Source organism: Rhinolophus ferrumequinum, chromosome 5 (genome assembly GCF_004115265.2).
Source record: "Rhinolophus ferrumequinum isolate MPI-CBG mRhiFer1 chromosome 5, mRhiFer1_v1.p, whole genome shotgun sequence".
NCBI classification, from domain to species: domain Eukaryota; kingdom Metazoa; phylum Chordata; class Mammalia; order Chiroptera; family Rhinolophidae; genus Rhinolophus; species Rhinolophus ferrumequinum.
Window position 1 is genome coordinate 8,321,501 of NC_046288.1, and position 16,402 is coordinate 8,337,902.

At 39.8% G+C, this 16,402-nt stretch overlaps 1 protein-coding gene across 2 annotated transcripts in view; it reads left to right on the forward strand.

Moving 5' to 3' along the window:
- Positions 1 to 12,903, forward strand: part of TXK (TXK tyrosine kinase) — a 51,738-nt gene extending 38,835 nt beyond the window's left edge. For both annotated transcript variants that reach the window (XM_033105392.1, XM_033105393.1), the window contains 5 exons: positions 79 to 295; positions 1,415 to 1,479; positions 3,658 to 3,776; positions 5,277 to 5,434; positions 9,180 to 12,903. In XM_033105392.1, the coding sequence (XP_032961283.1) occupies positions 79 to 295; positions 1,415 to 1,479; positions 3,658 to 3,776; positions 5,277 to 5,434; positions 9,180 to 9,248 (628 nt within the window). In that variant the 3' untranslated portion in view covers positions 9,249 to 12,903. The remainder of the gene's footprint in view (positions 1 to 78; positions 296 to 1,414; positions 1,480 to 3,657; positions 3,777 to 5,276; positions 5,435 to 9,179) is intronic.
- Positions 12,904 to 16,402: the final 3,499 nt, after the last annotated feature.

The following is a 16,402-nucleotide window of genomic DNA, read 5'->3' on the forward strand; positions in this document are numbered from 1 at the left end:
ATAATTAATAACCAGTTGAGTCCAATCACTTTAAAGTGCAAAAGCGGTTCTGCTGACTGGTGTGTTTTTCGTCAACAGGAAATTATCTCATTCGAGGCTAGTTCAGCTTTATGGAGTATGTATACGGAAGAAGCCCCTTTACATTGTGACGGAGTTTATGGAAAATGGCTGCCTGCTTCACTATCTCAGAGAGAGAAAAGGAAAGCTTAGGAAGGAAACGCTGCTGAGCATGTGCCAGGATATATGTGAAGGAATGGAGTATTTGGAGAGAAACTGCTTTATTCATAGGGATTTAGTAAGTATGGAGATAAATTCTATCAAACCATTGTCCTACATGAGGCTAACTAATGAAATCAATAATTTTCTCGACTAGGTTGACTGAAAATGGATTGTTAAAGCATCAAATAGATTGTCTCAGCATTATTATATAGTACGACAGTTCACTGTGGTAATTTTAAGAAATGTGAAAATATTGTAAATAATTATATTCAATGAGATGTAAGTTTTAAAATACAATGCAATGCCTTAACTTTTTTTTTTAAAGATTTTACTGGGGAAGAGGAACAGGACTTTATTGGGGAACAGTGTGTATTTCCAGGAGTTTTTCCAAGTCAAGTTGTTGTCCTTTCAATCTTAGTTGTGGAGCACGCAGCTCAGCTCCAGGTCCAGTTGTCGTTATTAGTTGCAGCCCACCATTCCTTGTGGGAGTCGAACTAGCAACCTTGTGGTTGAGAGGATGCGCTCCAACCAACTGAGCCATCCGGGAGCTTAGCAGCAGTTTGGCTCAAGGTGCTGTGTTCAATCTTAGTTGCAGGGGGCACAGCCCACCATCCCTTGTGGGAGTCGAACTGGCAACCTTGTGGTTGAGAGCCCACTGGCCCCTGTGGTAATCAAACTGGCAGCCTTGGGCATTAGACACATGGAGCACCAACCTGCTGAGCCACCGGGCTGGCCCCACAATGTGTTACCCTTTATTAGCAATTATAGATCTTAAAGGTATATAATGATTAACCCTATTTGTCGTGTACATTGGACCTCCTTTTTCTTTACTATAAGTTAATATACCCTATTTTTATGTCAAGATTCATAGTTTATCATCTCTTAATCCTCATTAAGATTGAGTTAACCTTCATATTTATCAAGAGTACTTTTTGGGAAAGATTACAATCTTAAAAAGGAAAAACATTACAATTTCTTTTTGTTGTTGTTGTTATTTCTTTGAAGAATCTTTAAAATTCTCCATGTGAGGGCAGATATATTGAATCATATATATCATTGACAGGTGTCACCATAAAAATAACATTGCTACCCATACAGAGAAGTAGTGTGGGAACCCAGATAAACTAAGGAAAAGGAGAGTAGATACTCTTGAAAGAAATTGTATTCAAACTTCTGTTCTTTCCTTCTTTCATAGGCAGCAAGGAATTGTTTGGTCAGTTCCACAAATATAGTAAAAATTTCGGACTTTGGAATGACGAGGTACATGATATATTTTTTTGTTGTTGTTTGCTCATAAGACGGAGTCTTACATTTGTCTGCTGACAAACTGAAAGATGTTATTGGCTTTGCTTTTTTCCTCTGTTAATGGGTTAATGCGGTTGTATGGCCTGCTGACCCACTTTGAATTTTAGGACATGCAGCAATTTTAGCTGTGAGGTAAACGGATACCGTGGGCTATTCTGATATTCTTTCAGATCAGTATTAATAAAACTGTGGCACATCTTAAAATTTTTATTATTTATTTAAAAAAAAATTCTCAGTCTACTTATTTGTGTAAGATTAAGAAAAAAGTTTTTCTAATTTATCCTTGGCTGGCCAGCCACACAGGTGGCCAATGACTCAACCAAAATTTCTATCTACAAAAATTCCTTCATATCTGGCATTCTCTATGATTAGAAAAACTCCATGGGGTGATCTAAGTTCCCATTTACATGGACACATCCACAGCTTTTTGTTTTCTGCAGTCTTTCTGCCTTTCCTGGGCCTCCACCTGGGAAAGAGGGCACAGGTTCTGCTTTGCTCTTGAATCTCATCAACCTATTGTGGGGAAGTGGGGCCTTCTTTCCCTGCTGCGTGACTGGGGCAGCTCCTGTCTGGTGCAGGGTCAAGACCCTACATCAGCTGCCCACTAACGTCTAACACTCCTTCCCTTTCCCTTCTATTTACCCTCACTTCCCAGCTTAAGCAACCTTTTTTCTAGAGGCATGGATGGATGAATGGTGGTGGTGGTGGCAAGGAGATCTCACTCTTATTCAGGAGCCATTCTCCCAAATACTTTGTTAATAACTCAGTCCTTCTCCTTCTCTGGAAAGCCTAGACTTTTGAAACTCAAAAGCTATGAAAAATGGCTTTTTCCTTTTTGTTTTCTCTCATTCGTTCTTTCCGCTAGTAGAATGACCTCTGGTTCAATAAAGAGAGCTGAAAGATGAGGTGAGGTAGGGTATGAGAACAAAAGTAGAAGTGTGGGGAAGCATTAATAAATAATTTTAAAATACTATATACTGCATACTCAAGGGGCTGCATAGCACAAGTTAGCTATTATCTCTTCTCTTCAGACGGCCCACACTTGGATGTATATTCCTGCATCCAATTCTAAAAAAAGAGAGGCTTTAATTTTTTTTTTTGTTGTTGTTATTATTTTTTAAAGGAGATGGTAGTTACTACTGATTTCTTTCCATATAGAGTCATTTTAATGCATTAGACATTTTTCACATCAAATTTATTTATTTATTTATTAAACTTTTTTTTTTTTTAAAGATTTTATTGGGGAAGGGGAACAGGACTTTATTGGGGAACAGTGTGTACTTTCAGGACTTTTTCCAAGTCAAGTGGTTGTCCTTTCAATCTTAGTTGTGGAGCGTGCAGCTCAGCTTCAGGTCCAGTTGCCGTTTTCTAGTTGCAGGGAGTGCAGCCCACCATCCCTTTCGGGAGTCGAACCGGCAACCTTGTGGTTGAGAGGACGCGCTCCAACAAACTGAGCCATCTGGGAGCTCAGTGGCAGCTCTGCGGCAGCTCTGCTCAAGGTGCCATATTCAATCTTAGTTGCAGGAGGCGCTGCCCACCATCCCTTGTGGGACTCGAGGAATTGAACTGGCAACCTTGTGGTTGAGAGCCCACTGGACCATGTGGGAATCAAACTGGCAGGCAGCTTTCAGAGTTAGGAGCATGGAGCTCTAACTGCCTGAGCCACGGGGCGGCCCTCAAATTTATTATTTTCAAATATTTCCTCCCTTCTCTACCCACAAAATATGCAAAAAGAAAGAAAATAAGGCATCTAATTTTGAATTTCTTCCTTTCCATTAGACCTTTTTATAACCATTCCTTTTTATAACTTTGGCTGTTAGGCCATTCAGCATGCTTCTTTGAAGAATCGAGAATTTGTCATAACTAACATAATCAGTAGGGTATGTTTTAGACTGAAGAATTGCTATGGTTTTCTGAGACCCCCCCAAAAAAAAAATAAACACAATTGAGACTTGGTTTAGAGAAGAAACACTATAAGGGCTACTTTCTCACTTTGACAACAAAAAAGAGAAGGTATATAGAACCTTTCTGGAATAACTAACTGCCTTTTAAAACTGAATTAACTAAAGGGATTTGAAATAAACAGAACTTGGAGGTAATTAATGCAATCTACTCTGACTATGATGACCTTAGGTATGTTTTGGATGACGAGTATATCAGTTCTTCTGGAGCCAAGTTCCCAGTCAAGTGGTCCCCTCCAGAAGTTTTCCATTTCAACAAGTACAGCAGCAAATCTGATGTCTGGTCATTTGGTGAGTGAATTTGGTATTCATTTGATGGAACTTAGTTTCATTAAATAGGCCAATATCTTTTTACTTTGATTTTTTAAGATGATGTATATTTTTAAAAAGTCTTCTTATAACTGTACTTCTATCTTAGGTATTCTAAATGCATCCAGACTTTCTTTGTAAACTGCTGTCATATACCTTCTTACATAAGTCTGTCTTCTGGATCTTTTCTTTTCCCGTTGAGCACTTGCTATAAAACCATAACAAAGAGTCTACTGATCTAGAGAACAAACTCAGCCAACTTTTCCACACCACAGAGACTTGCGAGGAAAAATGATCTTACAGTGTTATTGAATTTTGAATGTAATTAATAAACTTCATTGTCTAACTACAAAGCAATGTCACCTAATGTACTCATCACCTTCAAATTTTGTGGGATTTAGACATAGGCCTCCTTGGGATCTGTCAATTGATATTTATATTGGGTAATGTTCTTCATTGAGAAAGAAGACCTTATTGACCCATGTCCAATGGAATTTGTTCTTCTAATTGATTTTCAAAAAATGGCAACAAATGTGCGATTATCTATTCTCATCCAGACCTTCCTGAATGGCTTCTTGGGTTTGGAAAGACAGCTGCACACTCAGAAGGGTGTGCATTTTATCGTCCACAATAAGGTTAGGCTTGTACATTGTACATTATTAGCTCTCCACTGACATGTGTTAGTCTGGGCAGATGAAATTTTAGGCTCTACTGGAGAGCAGTTATGAGACCAATGGATAGTAACACAAGGAGCTTATCAAATGGTTGCAGAACAATTAGAACTTCTTAAGTTTTATCTGGCCACTTGTCTCTCTTCCCCACTGGGCAGTGAGCTTTAGAGCACATGGACTGGTCTCATTCTTAAGAATCCTCTGGCTCTAGCATAGGCCTGGTGTCTAAGCAATACTTAATATATATTTGTAGAATAAATGAATAATTAAATTAAGTCAAATTGGGAGCCTTGAAGAAGTTTCTCGCATCAATTAATGAATCATTGATTACTGAACACCTACTTCTTCTATACAAAGCCCTTGCTATATATTCTGGGGCTCCACCCAGCAGTCTAACTTTCAGTGGGGAGAGGAGAACACATGTCATCCACTGGCCGGTAGACTCTTGGTCTTAGTGGGCAGCAGAGCCTCACACAATTCCGTCATTTTCTGTGGAATGGCAAAAGGTTTATTGATTTCAGGGTGTGGGGACATGAGCATACTTCAAAACGAAAATGCTGCCGATAGGGAGACAGGCAACACCAAAGGAAAAGGAAAGGCATTGTTTTCACTTAGAATATTTTCAGATTACAGGCCTATTCAAAAACTAAAATGCACGTGGTCTGCTTCCTAGGTAGAAGTGCTCTCATTCTGGATGATTATAACTTAAAGTCTGGAAGAGGAAAATAATGCCTTGTAGTTTGAAATCGTTCTTTCCGTTCCAATTAACTATTTCTCTCTAACCTCCAGTTTTCACGCATTTTATTTGCAGGAGTTTTGATGTGGGAGGTTTTTACAGAAGGGAAAATGCCTTTTGAAAATAAGTCAAATCTTCAAGTTGTGGAAGCCATTTCTAAAGGCTTCAGGCTGTACCGCCCTCACCTGGCACCAATGTCCATATATGAAGTCATGTACAGGTGCTGGCATGAGGTGAGTGTCCATTACTTCCCTGCAAAGGTTGGCAGTCCCAGCTTCTGAGAGCAGACCTGTTATCACAAACCTTAACCCAGGACTCCATCATGGCAGGAAAAGGTGTCTGTTTCTTGGTAATGATCCCTGGGAGCCAAAAGTATTATTTCTATCTGAAACCCCCACTATAGAATCATTAATCCATTTGTTTCTAACAATGGGCTTTCATCTGAAGAATTCAGGGCATTTTCTAAGTCTATCTTTCTGAGGTTGGTTCCTGCAGAAACTCTTATTGTTAGGAAAGCCTCAGTGACCAGATGTTTTACTCCTTGTAAGAAACGATGGGTGGAAACTAAGGGTGGAATCAGCTCTGTTAAATTGAAAGAGAAGGATGGTGTTTTTATTTACTTTACTCTAATCTGCCTTGCTTTTCCAAGGCTAAAAGTAATGGGTTTCATCTCTCTCCTGTGGCATTCAAGACTCCTGATGGAGAGATTAACCGGAACAGGAATAAAGGCAGAAAGTGTGCCAGGAACTTCTACTCAGGAAATTATCTCTTGGGAGCTCAGTTTCTCTTTTTCTTGAAATGCCAAGCTTAAAAATAAAACCAGAAGGTTTATGTCTCACCTCTGTCTTTTCTAGGCACTCACTCAACACATGCCTCCCCTTATATCAGACTGCCCTGTGATTTTGACAGCTCCTCTTTTTCCAGCTGGCAGTTTCAGCCCAGAAAAACTACAGCTGGCTGAGGAGTTTCCTCCTGGCTGAAAAACAAATAACTAGATTCCCAATGCACCAAAACTGGAAAATTCAATATTTCAAGAGTGATGTGGTTGTTCACATTCTAGAGAAGTGTTAATTTCTTAAAGCTACCTGGTGTAGGAAAATATTTTATGTGTGATTAACTGCTCTGCAAAGTATCTTGAAAGACATAAAAAAAAAATTAAGCTGTTTGTAGCAAACAGCTGTCTTAAGAGCATCTTTGCATTAACAATGTAAATAGCTCAGGAATATATATTGTATATAAAGCAATATCCATGTACCTGTTCATGAAATAAAATATTTACTGAAATTTTATATATCTGTGGAGAGGACACAGAGAAGGAACACGGGTAATGGAATGCTGATGGGAGGGCCAAGTAAATGACGTTAGTCTAAAATTACAATTGGAATATGGATTAAAAAAGTATTTTGGTTAGATTGATTCACCTGTTTGCAAAAGTTGATTTTGTCTACAACTTTTTTTAAATTAAAATTTATTGGGGTTACAATGATTAATAAAATTACCTAGGTTTCAACTGTACAATTCTGTAATACATCATCTATATATCACATTGTGTGTTCACCACCCAGAGTCAGTTCTCCTTCCATCACCATATATTTGACCCTATTTACCCTCTTCTACCACCCACCCCCTTACCCTATGGTAACCACTAAACTATTGTCTGTATCTATGAGTTTTTGTTTCTCACTTGTTTGTCTTGTTCTTTTGTTGTTTTGGTTTATATACCACATATCAGTGAAATAATATGGTTTTCTGCTTTTTCTGTCTGACTTATTTCACTTAGCGTTATAATCTCAAGATCCATCCATTTGTTGTCACAAATGGTCCTATTTCATCTTTTCTTACCACAGAATAGTATTCCATTGTGTATATATACCATAACTTCTTTATCCATTCATCTATCGAAGGACATTTTGGTTGTTTTCACGTCTTGGCCACCGTAAATAAAGCTACAATGAACATTGGAGCACACGTGTCTTTATGCTTAAATGTTTTCAGACTTTTTGGGTAGATACCAGGAGAGGGATTGCTGGATCATACGGTAATTCTATTTTTAATTTCTTGAGGAACCTCCACACTGCCTTCCATAACGGCCGCACCAGTCTGCATTCCCACCAACAGTGTATGAGGGTTCCTTTTTCTCCACAGCCTCTCCAACACTTGTTACTATTTGTCTTGTTGATGATAGCCATTCTGACTGGCGTGAGGTGATATCTCACTGTGGTTTTTATTTGCATTTCTCTGATGATTAGTGATGAGCATCTTTTCATATGCCTGTTGGCCATCTGTACGTCCTCTTTGGAGAAACGTCTATTCAGGTCCTCTGACCATTTTTTAATTGGATTGTTTGGGGTTTTTTTGTTTTTGAGTTGAATGAGTTCCTTATATATTTTGGATATTAGCCCCTCATCGGAGGCATTGTTTGCAAATATCTTCTCCCATTCTGTTGGTTGCCTGTTTATTTTGCTGATGGTTTCTTTTGCTGTGCAGAAGCTTTTTAGTTTGATATGGTCCCATTCATTTTTTTTTTTTTTTAGCTTTTACTTCCATTGCCTTTGAGGTCAGGTTCATAATATCCTCTTTGAACCCAAGGTCCATAAGTTTAGTGCCTATGTTTTCTTCTATGCAGTTGATTGTTTCCGGTTTTATGTCTAGGTCTTTGATCCATTTTGAGTTAATTTTGGTACATGGTGACAGACAGCAGCCTAGTTTCACTCTTTTACACGTGGCTTTCCACCTACAAATTTTTAAAGTAACCTAAAAGCTCCAAGTACTTAGGCACCTCTAGCTTCAAACGTGATTATAATAGCATTGATACACATGTTTCATAGGCGCTATTACCAGCAGAACTTCAGCTCCTGCAAAAGCGTCACAATGTATTTTTGGAGCCTCAAGGAGGATTCTCACATGTGCTTACATATTTTTCTGCTGTGTTTTTTTAAATTTTGTTTTTTACTGTTCTTAAGCCACTAAGGGTGGTATCTCCCCACTAAAACTGCTGCCTGTGAGATTATGGTTATCACGAGTAGTTCTATTTCCCATGGATTTCAAACATGCCAACAGGGTCATCTCTTCTTCCTCATGGAGCCAAAGCCAAACTATATCCTACTATGAAATAGGAAAATGCTCCAATCCTTGGCTCAGTGGGCAGAGAGTTTGTTGACTGAGCACAGCCTGTGTTCCAGGACCTGCAAAATTTCTCAGGAAAACCTCACTTTTGCTTTCTGACTGAAATCCTTCTTTCTACAGGGCATCAGGTGTAGTAAGCAACTGGGGCTGAGCTCGGGGGCCTGGTACTCTAGATGCTCCCTCTCTCCCAGCTCTTCCTTTACCTCATGCATATCAAGTATCCCCTGTAGAATCTCCTGCTTTTGAACTGTACAGATCTTTATAGAGAAGGCACCTTTGCAAACTACACGAATGTGAGCATTCTGGAACTTTTGTAGTCTTCCCTATGTTATTTAACATGTAGTTTTTGCACGTATCTGATTATTTTGGAGACAGTTTCTTGTATTCCAGTTTTAAACACTGTTCTAGGAGATAACCAAAGTTCTTTGAAATAGACCTCTGGAGCAGTGCTGTCCAATAGAACTTTCTGTGATGATGGAAGTACATGTGCTATGTCTGTTCTGTCCAATCTGATAACGATACCTGGTCATTTGCTGAAAACTTGAAAAGTGGCTGGTGTGACTGAGAACTGAATTTAAAAATATATTTAATTTTAATTAATTTAAATGAAAATAGCCGCATGGAGCTAGTGTTTGCAGCTCCAGTCATTTTATTTTTGCAGTGCTCTCTACTCTTACATTTTCACCCTCGTGCCTCACTTAACTGCCAGTCATGCCCTGTGTGTCAGCCAAGATGTCTTTCTCTGCCATTTGTGCAGAACCAGCCTGGATGCAGGTCCCTGCTGTCAAGTTCCAGAGCTGGTGTCTGAGTGAGTCTTCAGCTGAGCTGATCACCTCCGCTTCCCTTTTCCAGAAACCTAAAGGCCGCCCTACCTTTGCTGAGCTGCTGCGGGTTCTCACAGAGATTGCAGAAACCTGTTGACCTGAGTGGAATGTCAACTCAGAGGATCACGTTGTAAAACTGTCCCCAGAAGGAACCCTGTACGTGGTCACTGATGGTGAATATCATCCTCTAGAGTTGCTGACTCTTGGAAACATTGAGAAGATCACAGGCTTTCCAAACTTTTTAAAATTTAAAAATATTCTAACAATAATTCGTCTACATGTGTTTGAGACGGACTTCTAAATTCTTATTTTTCTGTAACATTCTTCATGTCCCTCATGTAAAGATGGGAAAAAAATGCTCCGTAGCTGTCCTCACAGTGGCTGATGTTTCCAAGAATAGCCCTGAGAGCCCCTAAAGGGACATGAAAACCTGATCCTCTACAGGGCTGAGGACTTTCCTGAAGGAGTGACATTCTTTACGTAAGTGGTCCATGCATAGAAGAAGAAAATAAATTCTTCCAACTCATGCAATAAAGGAGCCTCGCCTGCAGAATCTCCTGCTTTTGAACTGTACAGATCTTTCTAGAGAAGGCACCTTTGCAAACTACATGAATGTGAGCATTCTGGAACTCTTCCCTATGTTATTTAATATGTTGTTTTTGCACATATCTGATTATTTTGGAGACAGTTTCTTGTATTCCAGTTTTAAACACTGTTCTAGGAGATAACCAAAGTTCTTTGAACAGATCCTGGTGATATTTCCATTTGCAGTAACGTCCATCGTCAAAGGCGATTCAGAATCTGAATTTCAGTTCTAAGGTTTCACGCTTTGTGCATGTGAAATGGGACAATTTAAGAAGGCTTATGTTGTCATAGAAATTACCTCCTGTGCCTTACCAGAACATGACTTGGTCTTTCCACAAGAAGAAGAGGAGGCAAAAACAAGATAACAACATGTTACATCAAGCTCCTTTATTTCTGAAGTCCAGGATTTTGAATTCAAGATGCAGTTACTTGTAATCACAATTAAATTTCTCATGAACTGTTTGTAGGAATGATTGGAAATTGATCTTTATCATTCCGACTTCTTAGGAAATACCATAGGAAGAAGGGTACAGCAAAAAGCACGTGTCATTCCGATGAGATTTAACAACAGGAGCCTATTATTTTTATACCATCTTGCCCTGCATCATGGTTCTGGGGGAACTTGTTTTCTGATTCTCATTAGATTCTAAGTTGCCAACTGTCAGTAGTTGGGACTTTTAAATCATATTTCCCCACTCCAGGAATGATATCTTTGAATATCAATAGTGCTCAATAAATGTGCATTGAAATAATGAGCGTCAGGCACAAGAAGAGCCTTGATAATTTAAGTGGTGATCTCATAAATATTTATCTGAGATTCTGTGCTGTTTCTGAGGCTATCACAGCCCTTTTCCTCATGGCTTTTGCTATGGGGAGGGAAGACAGAGGGCTCCTACGACTGAGACCATAGTTCAAGTAAAATGATGAGGAAGTCTAGTTCAAGAGGGCATGAGACTATTAAACAGGGAAAGTTAATCTCATAACAGTAAATAAAGTAGTGCCAATATATATAGTAAGATGTCTTTCTCAGGTTTTATTAAGCTTGAAAGTCCCCACACTCTCCCCCAAATTAACAAACAAACACTGAAATGATAGGACTGACGATAAAGCATCTGCCCACATTATCGGTGCAATGCAGGTGACAGAGTAGGCAGCAAAGAGTGATACTCAGAGATAAGTCATTCCTGAGGTCGTATGGCAGCAGATGGCATTTCTGACAGCATACATTGGTGACGGTAAGCAAGCACCGTTCCTTTTGTTTTAACACTTCAGGCAAGTTTGAGATACCAAATTAGGAACAGGAATACCTGGAGCTATCACCTACGTAACTGAGACGCAGATAATGTGTGAATGTGGAATGTCTATGGACAGAGATTCAGCATTCTCTGTCTAGCAAAAGAAAAAAAATTCTTTAAAGAGTAGTTGCACAACTTCTTCTGGAAGGGAACTAGGTTTTGCAACCAATCTTAGTGTTAGTTATTTATATGCGCTCTCTGTGGGTAGTTTAACTAGTTTAGGGTGCCGTAGTGCAATAGTAAAACAGCTTTGCATAAGAAACGAACAGGAGGTTAGGGGGTGGTTACAGGTGAGACCCCTAAACAGGAGAAGACAGGAAGTCAAAGCAAGGAGGGGAAGCTCAGAAAAAAACCAGAATTTGGAGGCCAAGCGGAAGATCTGATCAGTGTAAATAACCAGTTGACAAGAATAGCCAAAGGAAATTTTCTTTAATAAACTTATAATTGAAGTATAATACATGGTCCCACTATTGCATTGGCAACATGTTTGACTGGTACTCAAACCCAGCAGACACAATAGCATTTAATCCAGCATTAAGTTTGCTTAGCTTTTTAGGAGGATTCAGGACAGGAAAGAGAATATGCACAGTCCTTCAGTCTCCGTGGAAGCCTACAAATTCTCCATGTGCATAGATGCTTGGGTTCCTCACCTGCCTAGAGAGTGTGTATATAGCTTAGTTCTCATAAAGTGAATACATCTGTGTAACTAACACTCAGGTCAAGAAATGGTGCATTCCAAAATTTCAGAATCCATTCTCATTCCTTATTTAAGTCATTAACCCAATAGCAGTCAATATGCTGACTTCCAACACCATGGATTAGTATCAGCTATTTTTGAATTTTCTGTAAATGTAATCCTATCGTACGCACTCTTTTGTGCCTGGCTTCTTTCACTCAATATGTTTCTTTGATCCATCCATGTTGTATATAGTTGTATTTCATTCATTCTCATTTCTGTATAGTCTTCCACTATGTAATTATACTACAGATTATTTATCTATTCTATTCTTGATGGATATATGGATTGTTTCCAATTTTAGGTTATTAAGATTAGTGCTGCTATGAACATTTTTCTATATAGAAAACTTCTGTTAAGTATATACCTAGAAGGGGAATTGCAGGGCCCAAAATTGTGTGTCTGTTCAGCTTCTGTAAGTAGTGCCACAAAGTATTCCTAAGTGGATATAACCAAGGATACAACCCGCAGCAGCGTGTGAGAGTCCCAGCTGCTTCAGACCCTCAACGTTTGGAATTGTCTTGGCCATCACAATGGACACGGGATTTTTATGGGTGACGATGTCTCATACTCAACTTTAAGTTTTTCGTTGAGCTGAGTGGCAATATAATCTCTGTCCCCCACTCTTTGTTGTAAGCATAGCAGTGTGTCACATATACCATTTACTGTAAATAGCATTGGATAGGACTGAAGTGATTCTGGGTGATACAAAAGGAAAACATTAGAGATATAATGCAGAGCAGAGAAGGGGAATTTGACAGAAGCAAGAGCTTGGTTCTGGAGATATTATGAAAGATGTGGGTTTCCCATCATATGGGGGATGGATACAACACACAAACACACACACACACACACAACTATTTGCATCTTTAATTTCTTTCCAAAGAGTGGGGTTCTTATTAAATGGAAGACCATGATTTGATGAGAAATTTGATAGGTTTGGCTGAACACATTTGGGGGTTGGCACTGGAGACAGATACATTGCTTGACCTACTCATACAGAGAAACTGGAGAAGGGAGAGGAGGAGAGGAGCTGATGAAAGATCTGGAGGGAGAACTTGGGAAAGAAGGAATGTCTTGTCGTAGGTTGAGGTCACCATCCCATCCCATTACCCCCAGCTATTCAATAAAGCCAATTGGGTTCATGAATCTATGTTTGAATGGATTTCACTTTGTGTGTGGGAAATGTACATGTGTCTTTCGCAGCTGATTCCACATGGCACAGGGCAGAGGTCATAGGAAATGTGAAGAAACCTGAGAAACACAAGAAGCTCTAAGCACATATGCCCCCTGAAAATTTGTCTAAATCTTGGAGAAAGCTTTGGTTATGTATCAGTTGTGCAGTTGCTACACTGAGGATGGGATGGAGGGTGTTCCAGCCAATTTAACTTAATTTTGAGGTTAGAAAGCACCTCAGCTAACATCTGGGTTACAGCTACTTAACTTCCCAGCACTGGATAACTGGGAGAATCAAGGCGTTTATGTTTGGGTGATAGCTGCATTAGTGGAAAAATCCAAACATAAATGGTATGAGATACAGAAGAGGATGCATAACAGAAGAGCGTCAGCCAATGATACAATGAAGCAAGAAAACCCTAGATCAGGACAAGGGAGGAGCCATTTCCCTGAGCTACGCCCTTTAGAAAATCTTTATGCTGACTCTAGTTTTTCGAGCCCCAAGGGTTCTTCCTCTCATTCACGAGGTGCTCAATCTCGGTGCTATTGACGTTTTGGATTGAATAATTATTTGTTGTGGAAGGATATGCTGTGCCTTGTAAGAAATTTAACAACATCCTTGGCCTCTACTCATTTGACGCTAGTGTCATACCCCACTCTCCACTGGTGACAGCCAAAAATGTTTCAAGAATATTGCCAAATGCCCCCTGCGGAGCAAAATTGCCCTTGGTTGAGAACCACTGATCTATCACAAAAAGTTCTTGACCTGGGATTAAAGAGATCCGTGAACCTAAATGGAAAAAAAAAAAAAATCACACCTTTGTTTTTACTAATCTCTAACTAAAAATTAGCATTCATTTCCTATAATTCTAAATGTAGGCAAAAAACAAAAACAAAACACAGTACCTGTGTTAGCAGTTTCTGTGACTTTATCATAATGTACAAAATGTTATTTTCATATCCCGTGAGAGTTGTGTCAGCTTTCTTGAGAACTTGCATTCATCGCTATTTCAAAGTCATGCCACTTTAAAAACTGCCACTAGATCTTGTCATTTCACTAAATAAAAAAGGACGTGTTACTAAGGCACACCTGTGGTTTTAAAATATTTTGATAACTGTCTTTCAATATAATTGGTTACTTTGTTAGTTCTGTGTATTTTTATTTAATGTATTTAAAAACATTACTCCGAGATGGGGTATAAAGTCTTCACCAGCCTTTCAAGTGATCTATGGCATAAAAAGATTAATATCCCCTTCATTGAAGTTTCTGAATCTGGAAAGATCTCTGCTGGGCCACAGACAATCAGCAGCTTATCATTATCGTAAGAGAATCCCCCTAAGGATCGGTTAGGGCCAGTCGTGTGGGCTGTTCTCTAATGTGTGTATCCATCTAGGCCGTTGTCATGCTCAGAGCCATCTCCCTCCCTGCTCTCCACACATTGTCAGGGCTGGTCCTCGGTTCTGGTTGCATGTCCTTTTTTTCACCTGCCTTGTGCCCCTGTGGTGGGGCTCAGAGTGTGATGACTAGAGTCTCCACTGCCCCTAGGTTTGGCAGCAGAAGAGAGGCTGGATACCAACTGGTCCCTCCAACCTGCCAGGAGTTCGACTCCAGATGAGCATTTTAGCCTCTCTTCTCTTTTCACACTTAGCTAGTGGAGGGAAAGAAAGTGGATGAATCAAATCTCTCTGGTGTCCAGGGTGGCTCTATTCCACTTCCAAAAGAAGAAGGCAAAAAACAAAACAAAACCCCCCAAAATCCCAACGCAGACTTGTATTTTAACTGTCACCGCTGAGAGGGAGACGCTACTGGCATCTAGTAGGTGGAGACCAGTAATGCTGCTAAACATCGTACGATGCACAGCACGATCCCCACAACAAAAAATTACGCAGCCCCCAAATGTCCAGAGTGCCAAGCTTGAATAGAGTATTATTGGACCATATGACTGTGAAGTCCAGGGGTGCAGAAATTCACCTCGTTATCATAGTTCCAGCTCCATTTCTTGGTCCACAGGCTGCCTCCTCTTCCTCCCCTTTCTATCCCCAGATGAAAGGTGGCTGCTGTAGCCACATACCTCACCTTGACCACACCATACCATCCAAAGAGAGAAAACATCTCTGTTCCAGAATTTCCACCTGAGTCCTACATTCTCTCACTGGATCAAATTCACATCCTTCCTTGAACAAATCTCTGCAGCTCAGGGCATGGAACACATAGATTGACTTAGCCTTGGTCACGTGTTCCCACAAGAGCCAGGGATGGAATCCACTTACCTGTAACCACTTGGAATAGAAATTGAGGGTTCTGGGGAGGGCCGTGGAGGGGTGAGTAATAGATATTGGGATGATAATCAAATGTCCACTGCTCTTCTCTTCCCAATTACTCTCTGCTTTCTGGCCATTTAACATGTGTTCCACCATTTTCTCTAGTAACAGATTGGAGCTGTTCAGTTATGATCCATATTTTATTAATGCAAATTAGCTCATTAGCTCATGATTGGTAAATTAGGAGAATTTTGTCAGTATTAAGTGCCAGTTGGCCAGATTCAGTTTTCTTCAGCACTTTAATGCTTAGAAGTGATCTAGAGAAAAATTTCTTACGATTGAAGAGAGAGCCTTAACAATGCATGGGGATCTTAAGAAAAAGTTGAAAATCCTATGTCTTCTTTTAGTACAAGTAGTGGTGGGTTTGGTGACTTTTATGTTAAGCTCAAAGTGCAAGTGATGAATCTGCTTAGATTGGAGCAGGGTGTTCTGTTTCCTTCTGTCACTTGCACCTATACTCTCACTGACTTATCTCCTGCTACTCTCCCATTCACCCATGATGCCCCTGGTACCTTACAGGCACCTTTGGATCTCAGGGCCTTTGCAACTGCTGTTCTCTTTACTGGGAACATTTCTTCTGGATATCTACATGGCTTGCTTCCTCGTCACCTCCAGGTTGTTGCTTAAACGTCACTCTCTCTGTGAGAAATTTCTCTCATCATCCTATTTAAAATTGTAACCCCACCATGGACGTTCCCTGTCTCTCTTTTCTGTATAATTCTGCTCTTAACACTGTATTAAAAATCATACATTTCTACTTATTTTTTCGGTCTGTTTTCTGGTCCCCCTCCCCCGGCAGCTGTAACATGTGTGAATTCAGGTATTTTTGTCTGTTTTGTTTACTACTGTATTCCCAGGCCCTAGAACAGGGCCTAACACAGAGTTAAGCTACATACATATTCAGGAAATGACCCAAATAAAAGTAGTGGAATTATCCATGAGCTTCTCTCAGAGATGGGGTTCAGTCTAGTAAATAGCTTTCCCCGTGAGATTCTGGGCTAACCCATTGCTTTTCCATGCAATGGTGGACATTTTTTCCTTCTGGTTGTAGTGTATCACCTCAAGTAGTCCTTTTTGGTAGAGATCTTGCTTTTTATTTCCTTTTCTTTTTTTTAAATTAAAGTTTATTGGAGTGAC